A 17,194-nucleotide genomic window follows, 5' to 3' on the forward strand; every position below is an offset into this window, starting at 1 on the left:
TAGTCCTATGAGATTAATTATCAAAACAACTTATCACTCAATGGTTTGGTGACTTAATTCATAGACTCTTTTTTTTTTTAAATACTAAGGACATTGCTTAAAAATAAAGAAAGTTATAAAGTATTTGATAGTTTATTACCTGTGTGCAAGATCTATAGAAACGAAGAAAAAAATATAAACAGGTCTCAGAAGAGGAGTGATTTCATAAGCATCCTGGGTTTGGAAAGTTGCAGACTCTGTAGGTGTGTTTACGATTAAAGAATATTCTCCTATACACAGCGTCATCCATCCAAAGACAAAGAGTAGAACAGTGCCTCCCGCACTGCCATACAGCAGGGTTATTCTTTGCGGGAGCAAATACCATGTTCCAAGACCACACAGTAGTCCAGCAAGAACAGAATGAAAAACTGTGTTGGCCGTATGTTTTTTGCCAGGAATCAGAAATTTGATGGTCTCAGCACCAGCACAACCTGTAAACTCATGCTCATCTTCCTCTGCTAAAATGTCTGTGGTCAGCATTCTCTCCACTGTTACTGATTTGTTTCTGGCGTATAAACTTGTGAACTGGATGACAAACGCAGTGAAAAGCATCAGTCCACCTGAAAGCGCTGCTGTGTGATAGTCTTCCAGGATGCCTAATTGGTACAAAAGTGTTCCTATTCCGCCTAAAACCCATGGCACCAAAAAAAGGACAATCTGATGAACATATATGTAAGGAGGGGCACAATAGCCCAGTTTGAGTCGAGGGCCTCCAAGAACAGTCTGTGGAAAGCGCTTCAGGAAGAAGTCCTGTTTGTAATCGTTCAGCAGAGGCACATCTGGACTCATCCTTCTCACTCAGATTATTCTGAAAGTCACTTTCTTTTCTGTAATACAGCAGTCACTAAGAAAAAGAAAAAAATCACTATTTGAAAACATCATACTTAAAACATAAGGGAGAAAAAAATCCACATTTCCATTAGTTAGTTCCTTAGGGCAGGATTTGTATCTTCACTTCTCTATCTCCTTTCCATTGCCTGACACGTACTTGGCACAAAACAAACAGTTGCTAAGTGCTTTTTAAGTGAATATGAAAAAAAAATATTCACTATTAATTTACACAGAACTTAGATAAACTTAGAATTTCTTAAGTAACTCACATTTTCAGATTCTAAGGTCAAAGGCAAGTTCAAAAAGCCAGTACTCTCAACTCGAATCTGTTAGTGGTTTAACCGATTATTTCCCTGAGTGTTTCTGTTGTTTGTTCTTTTATACTTTTCTATTACAAGGGTGAGCAAAGTTTTTCTATAAAGGGTCAAATAGTAAATATTTTAGGCTTTGTGGACCATATGGTCTCTGTTTCAGTGACTCAACCCGGCTGTTGTTGCAGAAAAGCAACCATAGATAATATATACATAAGTGGATATTAGTAGTCACGTTTCAATATAACTTTACAGTCTTTACCCAAACAGGCTGTGGGCCAGATGAGCCTGTGGGCCACAGTTTGCCAACCTCTGCTCTATAAAATAAGGATATTCTCTGTAATTCCCTTGAAGTGAAATGGAAATAGAGGTGGAAAATAGAGATACTGTTAGTAGTCGCATCTCTTAACAATTATAGTAAATTTAGGTTTTCTGCTAATTTAAAAAGTCAAATTCTGCTAAAATAGTAGTTCAATAAAAAGCCATTTGCAACTCAACATGTAGTAGAAAGAACAACTGGAAACCAAAGACTCTAAGGGCCAGTTTACATGCATATTATTAACTAGGTTACCACATGCAAACCACTTCATGAAATTCATGGCACAACAATGTGACTGCAGAGTACCACTGAACTGTACACTTGGAAATGGTGAAGATGGTAAATTTTATGTTCTATGTATTTTACCGCACACAAAAAACTTAAAGCCATCTTAAAGTAACTTTTCTTCACATCAGTTTAAGAGAGTCTTTCTGAAAGTTCCTCCTACCCAACCAGTATCAGCCCTGGAGAGAGCTTTTGGGTCACCATTGAGAATAACTACCTTACAGCACATCTTGGGAACCTGGGAAGTTCTTTATCCTGTAAATACCTATTGTCTTATATCTTCCAGCTACTGGTCTTAGTTCTGCACAGAAGGTCATAGCTTTTAATCACATCACAGCCCTGCAAGTACTCACAAAATAACAGAACCAGAGGGCCAGATGGAACCTTATTCGTTGATAGTTTAACCTCAGAAAATGCAGACTGCCTCCTCGCCCTCTGAATGAGCTTATCTCCTGCATACTGATGTCAGTGTACTGTGTTCTGACATGCTTGTTCAGCAGAACCATGGGCAGGTGGGCAAAGATTCTAATTTCAGTTACCTATGGATGATGCTCTCAGATAGGAAAAAGAGCCTGGATGACTGGCTTGGGCATTTAAAAGCTGACCCCTCCTTCTCCACTAAGGGAAGTCAGGAACAATGTGAGATGACTTGCCGGGAAAGGAAGCCACAAATTGAAAATACCTTATAAACTAGATTATCTAGCTGCATGTTACTGCCCATATTCAATTACCTTTTAGTACTTTTGAGTCTTCTGTAAATTTAAATGTTCTCGCCCATTTGGTTGAATATTCTGTGATTATATTCCAAAGAGTGGAATAGTCTAAAGAAGATCTATTGTTGACTTGGAAACTTGGAAAGATGCCCACAATATATTGCAAAGTAAAATAAACACATTGATGATCCCATATGTAACAGAAAAAAAAAAGTATGCACACTTTCAGGTATACATGGTTATTCCACGTGTGTAAGTATACAAACACTAGGGGAGGACACTAGGATGGCGCTTTATTTTAAAGGGATATAAAAAGAAAGGCTGAAAGATACAGGACTGTTTGCCCTACAGAATGTTTCTTAAACAGATGTCTATGGTTAGAGAAGTTTGAGAAACTATTATACCAGACTGTCATCTTGAAGAGTCATAATGGATATCAGCAGACCAAAGATTCTGAGACATCTTCGAGTTAAAAACAAAACAAAACACCATTTCAAATCTGCTTAAAATATATCATTTAAGTTTTCCAAACTTATTTGACCTTGGAACCTATTTTCCCCTTGATATCTAATAACGGATCATGTGTGCAGTGTTTTATGGAAATTGCTTTCAGAAATATTGGCCTGGGCTTCAGTTGGAACCTTAAATATTTAGCCAGGTGGAGTTAAAAAAGATATACCATTTAAAGAAGAATGTCATGAATGAAGGTACACAAGAAAAAAAAAATAAATAGAAATTTCATAGGCAGCAAGTACATCAGGTTTTTTTTTTCTCATACCGTAAGAATAAAAGAGTATTACATGACAAATGCTGTAAATTCATTTAGGCAAAAATTATGATAAATTAGTACTGTTTGGCTTTTACTTTATTACAGATCCTGGATTACTTTAAAAACATCTTTGTATGAAACGACAGTTACATTTATACAGACAGATTTTCTAAATCCTAATCTGGATTACTAGCATGAAAAATAGAATCAGATTAAAACTAACTCCCTAAATGAAAATTTGGCACACTTTGAGAGACTGTTAAAGACAGACTAATGTATTTATATGGCTGCTACTTACAATATGTTAAAATGAATAATGGCTCAAGGCTTCAGGGGAAAAAAATGTAAAAGCTGTGAAAAGAGAAGTTAAGGGATAAAGATGGTTGCCACAACAATGATTTAAGCCGTATGCTTCCTTCATATGCTACTCTGAAAGCAGGCCGACAAAACAGCCATAAATAGGTTGCTTTATTTGGAATCTGAGTCACATTTTTTACCGGTTACCCAATAGGAAACAGAGATCAATTTGGCAATGGTACAGATGGGAGTACTTAGTTACCAAAATCTTAACTTTGGTAATCATACAAGATATCAGCCTGAAAATCCCTTAAAACAAAGAAAGAGATAACAAAAAGTGGCAGTTTGGGGGGATTATTCTGAATTCATAGTTCTCTATATTTGACAAAAAGAATTCTTAGAAATAGAAGTTTTAGCAATTGCCTGATTTTGGTTAGCAAAGGTTACTTAAAAAAAAAAAATCTAGCATACTGTTTTTATTGTTGGTTTCATTCACTGAATCCACACACTTATTTTCCACTAGATTAGAATTTTTTCTTAATGAAAAAGATACTAACATAAGATCTACCCTCTTAGATTTTTAAGTGTACAATGCAGCATTGTTAACTACCACGGTAATGTTGTACAGTAAGTCTCTAGAACTTATTCATCTTGTGTAACTAAAACTTGCTAAATAGTAACTTTCCATTTATTCCTCCCCCAAGTGCCTGGCATATCATTCTATTCCCTGTTTCTAGGACTTTGATGATTTTAGATACCTTATGTAAGTGGAATCATGTAGTATTTGCCTTTCTGTGACTTGTTTATATAATTTATCATGTCTTTAAGGCTCATCCATGTTGTCACATCTGGCAGGATTTCTTTTTTAGGGCTTATTAATATTCCATTTTATGTACATATCACATGCTCTTTATCCATTCATCAGATGATGGACACTTGATTTCCTCTACTTTTTGGCTATTATGAATAATGCTTCAGTAAACAAGAAAGTGCAAATATATTGAAAGATCTTGCTTTCAATTCATTTGGATAAATACCCAGAAATGGAATTACTGGATCACATGGCAGTTCCATTTTTAATTTTTCAAGGACTCTTCATAAAATGTTTTCAGTACCACTGTACTACTTTTGTGCAATGTGCCATTTTGTATTCCCACTAACAGTGGGAAGGTTCCAATTTCTCCACACCCTCCCCAACACTTGCTATCTTTTTTTTTAACAGCTATCCTAACAGGTATGAGGTGATATCCAAGGAGCACTTGTTCACTGTACCTCTACTAAAGTTCTGTTGTACTTTGAGGAACATCAAGTTACAGTAAATCTTTGCTCTCCTATTTTTAACTTCTAAAAGCACTTTTTCATCCCTAAATATTGCTTTTTATAGAATACTATTATTATTTTATAAATATGCTCTATCTCTCTGAGAATATTCATTACATGTATGTATATATGTTGTATGTGTAGGTAAATGTCACATATTTTTTGTAATTTCCTCATGTCCTTGGCCTCTTTTCTACTGAAGTATTCACCTTCTTATTTTAAAAAACTTTTTATATATGAAGGATATTAACTGTGACTTATGTTACAACCCTTTCCCCCCATTATGTTAACTTGCTCTTGAAGCACTGTTAGAAGATGCTGGCAAGGATTAACCATTACATTTTAATAGTTGTTAGACTAAATTCTTCCTTTCACAGAGAAACAGCTAAATGATAAATTAGTACTTTCCACAAATGTAAACATTGTGGACATTCAAAGTCAGGAGAGGCAGTGGTGAGGAGATACCCCTCGTCCAAGGTAAGGAGCACCGGCTGTGCTTTGCTGGAGCAGCCGTGAAGAGATACCCCACGTCCAAGGTAAGAGAAATCCAAGTAAGACAGTCAATTTAATCACACTAGGACCACAGCCTTATCTAACTCAATGAACTAAGCCATGCCCGTGGGGCCACCCAAGATGGGTGGGTCATGGTGGAGAGGTCTGACAGAATGTGGTCCACTGTAGAAGGGAATGGCGAACCACTTCAGTATTCTTGCCTTAAGAACCCCATGAACAGTATGAAAAGGCAAAATGATAGGATACTGAAAGAGGAACTCCCCAAGTCAGTAGGTGCCCAATATGCTACCGGAGATCAGTAGAAAAATAACTCCAGAAAGAATGAAGGGATGGAGCCAAACCAAAAACAATACCCAGTTGTGGATTTGACTGGTGATAGAAGCAAGGTCCGATGCTGTAAAGAGCAATATTGTATAGGAACCTGGAATGTCAGGTCCATGAATCAAGGCAAATTGGAAGTGGTCAAACAGGACATGGCAAGAGTGAATGTCGACATTCTAGGAATCAGTGAACTGAAATGGACTGGAATGGGAGAATTTAACTCAGATGACCATTATATCTACTACTGCGGGCAGGAATCCCTCAGAATAAATGGAATAGCCATCATGGTCAACAAAACAGTCCGAAATGCAGTACTTAGATGCAATCTCAAAAACGACAGAATTATCTCTGTTGGTTTCCAAGGCAAACCATTCAATATCAGAGTAATCCAAGTCTATGCCCCAACCAGTAACGCTGAAGAAGCTGAAGTTGAACGGTTCTATGAAGGCCTACAAGACCTTTTAGAAGTAACCCCCCAAAAAGATGTCCTGTTCAATATAGGGGACTGGAATGCAAAAGTAGGAAGTCAAGAAACACCTGGAGTAACAGGCAAATTTGGCCTTGGAATACGGAATGAAGAAGGGCAAAGGCTAATAGAGTTTTGCCAAGAGAATGCACTGGTAGTAGCAAACACCCTCTTACAACACCACAAGAGAAGACTCTACACATGGACATCACCAGATGGTCAATACCGAATTAGACTGATTATATTCTTTTCAGCCAAAGATGGAGAAGCTCTATACAGTCAACAAAAACAAGACCAGGAGCTGACTGTGGCTCAGATCATGAACTCATTACTACCAAATTCAGACTTAAACTGAAGAAAGTAGGGAAAACCACTAGACCATTCAGGTATGACCTAAATCAAATCCCTTATGATTATACAGTGGAAGTGAGAAATAGATTTAAGGGCCTAGATCTGATAGATAGAGTGCCTGATGAACTATGGACTGAGGTTCATGACACTGTACAGGAGACAGGGATTAAGACCATCCCCATGGAAAAGAAATGCAGAAAAGCAAAATGGCTGTCTGGGGAGGCCTTACAAATAGCTATGAAAAGAAGAGAAGCGAAAAGCAAAGGAGAAAAGGAAAGATACAAACATCTGAATGCAGAATTCCAAAGAATAGCAAGAAGAGATAAGAAAGCCTTCCTCAGAGATCAATGCAAAGAAACAGAGGAAAACAACAGAATGGGAAAGACTAGGGATCTCTTCAAGAAAATCAGAGATACCAAAGGAACATTTCATGCAAAGATGGGCTCGATAAAGGACAGAAATGGTATGGACCTAACAGAAGCAGAAGATATTAAGAAGAGGTGGCAAGAATACACAGAAGAACTGTACAAAAAAGATCTTCACGACCCAGATAATCACGATGGTGTGATCACTGACCTAAAGCCAGACATCCTGGAATGTGAAGTCAAGTGGGCCTTAGAAAGCATCACTACCAACAAAGCTAGTGGAGGTGATGGAATTCCAGTTGAGCTATTTCAAATCCTGGAAAATGATGCTGTGAAAGTGCTGCACTTGATATGCCAACAAATTTGGAAAACTCAGCAATGGCCACAGGACTGGAAAAGGGCAGTTTTCATTCCAATCCCAAAGAAAGGCAATGCCAAAGAATGCTCAAACTACCGCACAATTGCAATCATCTCGCACGCTAGTAAAGTAATGCTCAAAATTCTCCAACCAAGGCTTCAGCAATATGTGAACCGTGAACTTCCTGATGTTCAAGCTGGTTTTAGAAAAGGCAGAGGAAGCAGAGATCAAATTGCCAACATTCGCTGGATCATGGAAAAAGCAAGAGAGTTCCAGAGGAACATCTATTTCTGCTTTATTGACTATGCCAAAGCCTTTGACTGTGTGGATCACAATAAACTGTGGAAAATTCTGAAAGAGATGGGAATACCAGACCACCTGACCTGCCTCTTGAGAAATTTGTATGCAGGTCAGGAAGCAACAGTTAGAACTGGACATAGAACAACAGACTGGCTCCAAATAGGAAAAGGAGTATGTCAAGGCTGTATATTGTCACCCTGCTTATTTACCTTCTATGCAGAGTACACCATGAGAAATCCTGGGCTGGAAGAAGCACAAGCTGGAATCAAGATTGCTGGGAGAAATATCAATAACCTCAGATATGCAGATGACACCACCCTTATGGCAGAAAGTGAAGACGAACTAAAAAGCCTCTTGATGAAAGTGAAAGAGGAGAGTGACAAAGTTGGCTTAAAGCTCAACATTCAGAAAACGAAGATCACGGCATCCGGTCCCATCACTTCATGGCAAATAGATGGGGAAACAGTGGAAACAGTGTCAGACTTTATTTTTCTGGGCTCCAAAATCACTGCAGATGGTGACTGCAGCCATCAAATTAAAAGACGCTTACTCCTTGGAAGGAAAGTTATGACCAACCTAGATAGCATATTCAAAATCAGAGACATTACTTTGCCAACAAAGGTCCGTCTAGTCAAGGCTATCGTTTTTTCCAGTGGTCATGTATGGATGTGAGAGTTGGACTGTGAAGAAGGCTGAGCGCCGAAGAATTGATGCTTTTGAACTGTGGTGTTGGAGAAGACCCTTGAGAGTCCCTTGGACTGCAAGGAGATCCAACCAGTCCATTCTGAAGGAGATCAGCCCTAGGACTTCTTTGGAAGGAATGATGCTAAAGCTGAAACTCCAGTACTTTGGCCACCTCATGCGAAGAGTTGACTCACTGGAAAAGACTCTGATGCTGGGAGGGATTGGGGGCAGGAGGAGAAGGGGACGACAGAAGATGAGATGGCTGGATGGCATCACCTACTCAATGGACGTGAGTTTGAGTGAACTCTGGGAGTTGGTGATGGACAGGGAGGCCTTGCATGCTGCGATTCATGGGGTCGCAAAGAGGCGGACATGACTAGTGACTGGACTGAACTGAACTGAAACACTGGAATAACGTTTGATGATCTACAACGTGTTAGGTGATGGTACAAACACTGCTGTCTGACTCAAAGGAGTTTACACGAAGTAGAAGAGAGATAATTTTCCTCCCAAATAATTGTTACTGTTAAAAGCAACTCTGGAATTATTTTAATTTTCATTATCAAGATCACAGAGTAAGCAAAGAACAGAAAGTTTACAAGTAAAAATATTAAAAAAAATTAAATTTGTCAAGAAGAAGAAATTCCTGTTATATTTAAAAATGCCAACACAATCTTTGTCAGTAATGAATAGAATGTGCCCATCCATGTTCCAAAAAAGTATTTTTTTTTTTGAAATTTGAAAGGAGGGGCTTCCCTGGTGATTAAGTGGTGAAGAATCCACCTGCCAGTGGAGACACAGGTTTAATCCCTGGTCTGGAAAGATCCCATATGCTGGGAAGCAACTAAACCTGTATGCCTCAACCATTCAATCTGTGTTCCAGAGCCCAGAAGCCGCAACTAGTAAGCCCACATGTGGCAACTACAAAAACCTGGGCACCCTAGAGCTTGTGCTCCACAACAAGAGGAGTCATGGCAATGAACAGCCTGTGCACCACAACTTGAGAGCTGCCCCAGCTCTCTGCAACTAGAGAAAAGCCTGCGCAGCAAGAAAGACCACCACAGCCAAAATAAACAAATTAAATTATTTTTAAAATACGAAAGGAAATATACAAAAGTTCTACTTTTCTAAGCATAATCACCTTTACTAATTCGGGAGACAAAAAAATTCATGTTAGGAAAAAGAACTGTACACAGAAAATGATAAGACACTAATGAAAGAAATCAAAGACAACATAAACAGATGGAGAGGTATTTCACGTTCCTGGGTATGAAGAATCAATTTTGTGAAAACGACTATGCTACCAAACACAATCTACCGATTCAATGTGATCCCTATCAAATTACCCATGGCATTTTTCACAGAACTAGAACAAAAAATTTCACAATTCATATGGAAACACAAAAGACCCTGAATAGCCAAAGAAGTCTTAAGAAAGAAGAATGCAGCTGGAGGAATCCACCTTCCTGACTTCAGATTATACTACAGAGCTACAGTCATCACGACAGTACAGTACTGGCACAAAAACAGAAATATAGACCAATGGAACAAGACAGAAAGCCCAGAAATAAACCCATGCACTTATGGGTACCTTATTTTTGACAAAGGAGGCAAGAAGATACAATGGGGCGAAGACAGCCTATTAAATAAATGGTACTGGGAAAACTGGACATTTACATGCAAAAGAATGAAATTAGAACACTTCCTAACACCATACACAAAGATAAACTCAAAATGGATTAATGACCTAAATATAAGGCCAGAAGCTATAAAACTCTTAGAGGAAAACATAGGCAGAACACTTGATGACAGAAATCAAAGTAAGATCCTCTATGACCCACCTTCTAGAGTAATGCAAATAAAAACAAAAGTAAACAAGTGGGACCTGATTAAACGTAAAAAGCTTTTGCACAGCAAAGGAAACTATAAGCAAGGTGAAAAGACAACCCTTGGAATGGGAGAAAATAACAGCAAATGAAACAACTGACAAAGGATTAATTTCCAAAATATACAAGCAGCTCATACAACTCAATACCAGAAAAACAAACAACCCAATCAAAAAGTGTGAAAAAGACCTAAACAGACATTTCTCCAAAGGAGACATACAGATGGCTAACAAACACAGGAAAGGATGCTCAGCATTGCTCATTGTTAGAGAAATGCAAATCAAAACCACAATGAGATATATCACTTCAAACTGGTCAGAATGGCCATCACCAAAAAGTCTACAAACAATAAATGCTGGAGAGGGTGTGGAGGAAAGGGAATGCTCTTGCACTGTTGGTTGGAATGTAAACTGATACAGCCACTATGGAAGACAGTACGGAGATTCCTTAAAAACTAGGAATAAAATCACCATATGACCCAGCAATCCCACTCCTAGGCATATACCGTGAGGAAACCAGAATTAAAAAAGACACATGAATCACATTGTTCACTGAAGCACTATTTACAACAGCTAGAACATGGAAGCAACCTAGATGCCCACTGACAGATGAATAGATAATGAAGTTGTGGTACATATACACAATGGAATATTACTCAGCCATAAAAAGGAATGCATTTGAGTCAGTTCTGATGAGGTGGATGAACCTAGAACCTATTATACAGAGTGAAGTGAGTCAGAAAGAGAAAGATAAATATTGTTTCTAATGCACATACAGAATCTAGAAAAATGGTTCTGAAGAATTTATTTACAGGGCAACAGTGGAGAAACAGACATAGAGAATAGACTTATGGACATGGGGAGAGGGGAGGAGAGGGTGAGATGTATGGAAAGAGTAACATGGAAACTTACATTACCATATGTAAAATAGATAGGCAAAGGGAATTTGCTGTATGGCTCAGGAAACTCAAACAGAGGCTCAGGGGCTCTGTATCAACCTAGAAGGGTGGGATGGGGAGGTAGATGGGAGGGAGGTTGAAAGGGAGGGGATATACGTATACCTATGGCTGATTCATGTTGAGGTTTGACAGAAAGCAACAAAATTCTGTAAAGCAATTATTCTTCAATAAAAAAAGATAAACTTCATGTTAGGAAAACAAAATGGCCTACATCTAAGAGTTTTTCAATCACACCAAGCTACTGACATATGAAATGGAAGTTTTGGGGGTTTTTTGTGCGTGAATTGAGAAACAGAAGGATAAATTTGGAAAAGGGGTTTTCAGAGAAGGGTGGGCCTGAGAGAAATCTACAAATGTCAAAATAGGAAGCTTTTGTTACCTAAGCCAGCATGGCAATGGCAGGTAGGACTACTTGATAAGACAAACACATACAAGAGGGGAAAGTGTCTAAAAGAAAAAGTTCTCACCATCAAGAAAGTGAAAACAAGGCAGGGGTGGGGGTAGGACAAATTGGGAGACTGGGATTCACATATATACACTACTATATATAAAACAGATAACAAATGAGAACCTACTGTATGGCCCAGGGAACTCTGCTCTGTGCTCTGTGGTGACCTACATGGGAAGGAAATCCGAAAAAGAGGAGGCATATGTCTATGTATGGACGATGCACTATGCTGTACAGCAGAAGCTGACACAGCAGTATAAAGCAACTATAACCCAATTAAAGAAAAGTAGAATAAAATAAAAAGTAAAAGGTAATGGAAAAAAGGCAAAACCATTCATCAAATGGGAGAAAATTTCTGCAAATTATATATTCGTTATGGGACTTGTAGAAAATATAGAAAAATGTCGTACAACTTAATGAAAATACAAATAATTTAAAACTGGCCAAAATGTCTGAATAGACATTTATCCATAGATAATATACAAATGGCCAACATAAGCATACGAAATGATGTTCAACAACATTACTCATTGGGGAAGTGCAAACCAAAACCACAATGAGATATCTTCAAATCCACTTGACTGGCTATCTAAAAGACAAACAATAAGAAGTACTGCCAAAGTTATAGAGAAATCAGAACACTCAAATGATAATGTAAAATGGTACAGCTGCTTTGGAAATAGTCTGGCAGTTCCTTAAAAGGCTAAACATAGTTATCATATTCCACTCCAGTCTTCTTGCCTGGAGAATTCCATGGACAGAGAAGCCTGGCAGGCCACAGTCCATGGGGTCTCAACGAGTTGGACACAACTGAGTGACTAACACACACACACACACACACACACCCATATGACCTAGCAGTTTCATTCCTAGGTACTTACCCATGAGAAAAGAAAACATTAGTCTACACAAGTATTTGTACATGAACATTCATAGAAGAAATATTATTAACAGCCTCAAACGGAAACAACATAAATGGCCATCAACAGATGAAATAAAACGTGATATATCCATAGGTGCATGCCCAGTCGCTTCAGTCGTGTCCGACTCCCTGTGACCCCATGAACTGCAGCCTGCCAAGCTCCTCTGTCCATGAGATTCTCCAGGCAAGAACAGTGGAGTGGGTTGCCATTTCCTTCTCCAGATATAGCCATACATTGGAATATTAATAAGACTACAAACAACAGTGAAATACTGATGCACGCTATTAATACAACATGAATGAACCCTAAAAACAGAATGCTAAGTGGAAGAAGCCAATCACAAAAGGCCACATACTGTACAATTCCATTTATGTGAAACATCCAGAGCAAATCTATAAGGACAGAAAACAGATTAGGGTTTGCCTAGGGCTGGTGGGGACAGGGAGAATGGCTGCTAAAGGATACAGAGCTTTTTGGGGGCGTGATGAAAATGTTTTAAATTTGAATTGTATGGAATATGAATTTTAATCTCAATAAAGTTCTTACAAAAGAAAAAGAAACAGAAAAGGTCCCCCACCTGGTACTTTCTGTGGCAGCTAATAACTAGTAGGCAGTTCTTTAAGTCGGAAATTAAATAAAGTGATGGTCAGGTGTCCAAACAATTAAACGACTAAAATGGCAACATCTGAACTGGCTTTGATTGCTATGATAAAGATGTGAAGATTTGGCATGGGTGATGGTAGACATCCAATAATATAAAGGATGGGCTCTGCCCTAATTGCAGGAATGAGAAAAAAATCCACCTAAGATTATACAAGTGAATAAGAGAAAAAAACAATTCAGAGGCCTGATTAAGTAACTTCTGGCGGAGTAGACTTCACTGAAGTAAATGTTGGTCCTTGATAAACACAGGATTGTGGAGAGACAGTGCAGATCGGTGGGGAAAGAGTTGTTCCTATTGAGGAGTCCGTGATTTGACTGATTTAGAGCAAAAGTGGAGAAAAGGAGAAAATTAATACAGTAGTAAGGGCCATAGTTCGTAATCTTTAGTTGGGTAACAAGCCCATTCCTAAACCAAGACTGAAAGGGCCATTTTCCATTTCCCAAGTATCTCTCAAAAATAAAATACTAAAATTCAACAGTCTAAAGAAGCCTTACGAAAGAAGTTAAAAGCACACCAGATTGATGAACTCTAGAGACAGAGCTCATCTCATGTCTTAAAAAATGCAGTCATCACTCTGCACAGGCTTGGAAATTAAGGCGGCCAAGGTGGGTATCAGGGATCTAACGTACCTGGAGTCACCTGAGGGAAGAGGCGAAGCGAAGGCATCCCGGTGAGGGCACTTCTGCAGGTATACCCGGGGTGCGCGCTCCCGCCGGAAGGCTGCCTGCGGTCCGAACGCCAAGGCAGAGGAACTGCGGCGGCCACGGCAACCAGCTCACCGCGGTGGCGTCGCGACCGGCACCTCGTTTCCATGGCTAACGTCAACTCCAGCAGGCGCCCCAGGGCGCGGAACGGACCTCGGGGGCGGGCCGCGCGCTCGGCTCGTCCCGCCCCTCTGCCTGAGGTTACCTCTGGGCCTCAGCCTGACCAGGCAAGGCCGAGAGTGGGGAGAGGCGCGCTCGGATCGCCCCAGCTCTGGGCCAACGCTCGCGTGACCCGGGACTATGGGACTTGCGTGGGCTCGGGCCTCGCCTAGAGCCCAGAAACCGCGGTGGGGGATCGCCGCTCTAGCTCTGAACTTTCACCCGCGTCGCGCCTCTACGCAAGAGCGTCGTTGCCCTGGTGACGCGACGTTCCTCCGGAGAGTAGAGCGCTCAGGCTGATAGAGAGATTTTAAGAGCCGGCGCCATTTTGAGAGCGTGTAGCAGTAAGTCGTTTGACTGACGAGTCTGGATGTAGTGAGACTTCAACCGCTCAGGGTCCCGCGACCTACGTTAACCACAGCCGCACTTTGGCCGTCGCCACCCAATACACTGACGGTAATAAATGCGTTTAAGTGATACTTCATACATATACGTGTTCGCTGTCGCCCCTTTATTGTATTTTTCCCCCAGGAGTGGATTTGTGACTGCATTTTAAATACTATGAACCAAAGTACCCATAAGTGAAACATGCCACCAAGGTATCTGTTTATTAATAAAGTCAGCCAAAGTTACCGTTTTCCAATTTTTAAAAAAAAGCTATTTTTTAAATAATGGCGGACTATTATTGCTGCTCGGAGAAGGCAATGGCACCCCACTCCAGTACTCTTGCCTGGAAAATCCCATGGACGGAGCGGCCTGGTGGGCTGCAGTCCATGGGGTCGCTAGAAGTCGGACACAACTGAGCGACTTCACTTTCACTTTTCACTTTCATGCATTGGAGAAGGAAATGGCAACCCACTCCAGTGTTCTTGGCTGGAGAATACAAGGCACGGCGGAGCCTGGGGAGCTGCGGTCTATGGGGTCGCACAGAGTCGGACACGACTGAAGTGATGCTGGGAAAGATTGAAGGCAAGAGGAGGAGAGGACAGAAGACGAGATGTTTGGATGGCATCACCAACTCCATGGACATGAGTTTGAACAAGCTTGGGAGTTGGTGATGGATGGGGAAGCCTGGCGTGCTGCAGTCCATGGAGTGGCAAAGTCGGACAGGACTGAGTGACTGAACTGAAAAGAAAGCCAAGGCTAATAAAAAAAAGATACAAATCTATCCAGAGGAATAGTGTAGTTTATTGAAATCATGTGGAAGAAAACCCTTTGCACCATCCATGGCGATAATGAGGTAGAAATTACTAGGCAGTCAGTGTAGACCTCTGAGACCTCTGGACTTTTTTTCAATAAACGTCCTGCTCCATTGTCCTGAATTTCTGGAATGTGTCTTTGGTCTGATCAATTATCAGCACCCAGATCCAGGGAAAGTGAAAGTCACTCAGTGGTGTTGGACTCTCTGCGACCCCATGGACTGTACCATCCATGGAATTCTCCAGGCCAGAATACTGGAGTGGGTAGCCAGTTACCTTCTCCAGAGAACCTTTCCAACCCAGGGATTGGAACCCAGGTCTCCCACATTGCAGGCGGATTCTTCACTAGCTGAGTCGCAAGGGAGGGCAGTAATTAGCTTCTGTTCCATATGCGTGAGGGAAAAGCAACTGGTGATTGTTAATCTTAAACCCATACATCTGGTCCATTGTAAAATGGCCAGGAGGAATGAAAAAGAGTGGTGACTTAATCCAAGGATCAGTTAAGTTGCTCAGGCCTGTATGACTCTTTGCTACTCCATGGATTGCAGCACACCAGGCTTCCCCGTCTCTCACGAACTTCCAGAGCTTGCCCAAACTCATGTCCCTTGACTCAGTGATGTCATCCAACCATCTCATCCTCTGTTGTATCTTTCCCATCCTGCTTTAAATCTTTCCCAGCATCAGGGTCTTTTCCAATGAGTCAGTTCTTCTCATCCAAAGTATTGGAGTTTCAGCTTCAGCATCAGTCCTTCCAATGATTATTTAGGACTGATTTCCTTTAGGACTAACTGGTTGGATCTTGCAGTCCAAGCGACTCTCAGGAGTCTTCTCCAACACCACAGCTCAAAAACATCAATTCTTTGGTACGCAGCTTTCTTTATCATCCAACTCTTAACATCCATACATGACTAGTGGAAAAACCATAGCTTTGACTATAGGACCTTTGTAGATAAAGTAATGTCTCTGCTTTTTAATATGCTGCCTAGATTGGTCATAGCTTTTCTTCCAAGGAGCAAGCATCTTTTAATTTCATGGCTGCAGTCACCATCTGCAGTGATTTTGGAGCTCAAAAAAATAAAGTCTGTCACTGTTTCCATTGTTTCCCCAGTGGAGGATAAAGAGAAGTCACAAAGTTGTTAAGTATCTTGACCTTTAACTTGATTGGTTAGAAATAACATGATTTAAGGAAGGATATAAAAACTACTGTAGGTCTGGCCTTGTGGGGGACTCTTTACCCCATCTCAATGTCTATGCTGAGAGCTTTGTACTTTCTTCCTCTTTAAAAAATCCTATTCACTTGCTACTGTGAGTGTTTGTGGATTTCCTTCTTCGGATCTGAGGGCAAGAACTCAGTTCCCATTTCATTAACATACATACATACTTGCTTTCAAGGATATAATTTGGAAATAGAACTTTTCCTAGTTTGTTGTGAAGAGGAAGTATGTATTTGGTTCATCCCTAATCTTTTACAGTCTTTTGGGGAAGATATAACTTCAGTCATCATGGGTCATGGTACCACATTAAGCATCTTTGAAGCACATCAGCTACTCCTAGGAAGTCAGTATAGAGTGGTAAAGAGTAGATGCTCTGCGATCCAGAAACCTGAGTTAAAACTACTTGGACCTTGGGCAGGCCACCTCAAAATATGCCCCAGTGTCATATTGATTATTTTGAATTAAAGTTACTAAAGGAGTGGTGGGTGCCAGAAGGACCTTTGAACCTCCTCTCAGTGTCCCTGAAACCAGGAACTAAAGCTCCCATGTGAAAGGTACCCTCCCTGTACTAGAAAGTAGAAAGACATCCTTATCACTAGAGACAGGCAGAGAAATATGTATAAACAAAACTTGTTATTTAACTTACTACCTACTTCGAACCCAGAGCTGACTGTGGCTCAGATCATGAATTCCTTATTGCCAAGTTCAGACTTAAATTGAAGAAAGTAAGGAAAACCACTCGACCATTCAGGTATGACCTAAATCAAATCCCTTATGATTATACAGTGGAAGTGACA

At 40.3% G+C, this 17,194-nt stretch overlaps 1 protein-coding gene across 12 annotated transcripts in view; it reads right to left on the bottom strand.

The window, feature by feature from the left end:
* PCNX4 (pecanex 4) overlaps positions 1-14,462 on the bottom strand; it is a 38,950-nt gene extending 24,488 nt beyond the window's left edge. For 7 of the 12 annotated variants that reach the window (XR_015134250.1, XR_015134249.1, XR_015134248.1 and 4 more), the window contains exons 1-2: positions 13,751-14,436; positions 140-883 (exon numbers count right to left, since the gene is read on the bottom strand). Coding sequence is in view for 3 of the 12 variants with exons in the window: in XM_086320428.1 (XP_086176554.1) it covers positions 140-828 (689 nt within the window). In the remaining 9 variants the exon portion in view is untranslated. Of the gene's footprint in view, positions 1-139; positions 884-13,750 lie in introns of those variants that run through there. The other 5 variants (XM_086320430.1, XM_086320432.1, XM_086320429.1 and 2 more) reach the window with 5 other exon arrangements.
* Between the last annotated feature and the right edge of the window lie 2,732 nt (positions 14,463-17,194).

This window comes from Bos grunniens, chromosome 10 (genome assembly GCF_055505025.1).
Source record: "Bos grunniens cultivar Pamir isolate PY7600 chromosome 10, Bosgru_T2T1.0, whole genome shotgun sequence".
In the NCBI taxonomy this organism is placed as follows: Eukaryota; Metazoa; Chordata; class Mammalia; order Artiodactyla; family Bovidae; genus Bos; species Bos grunniens.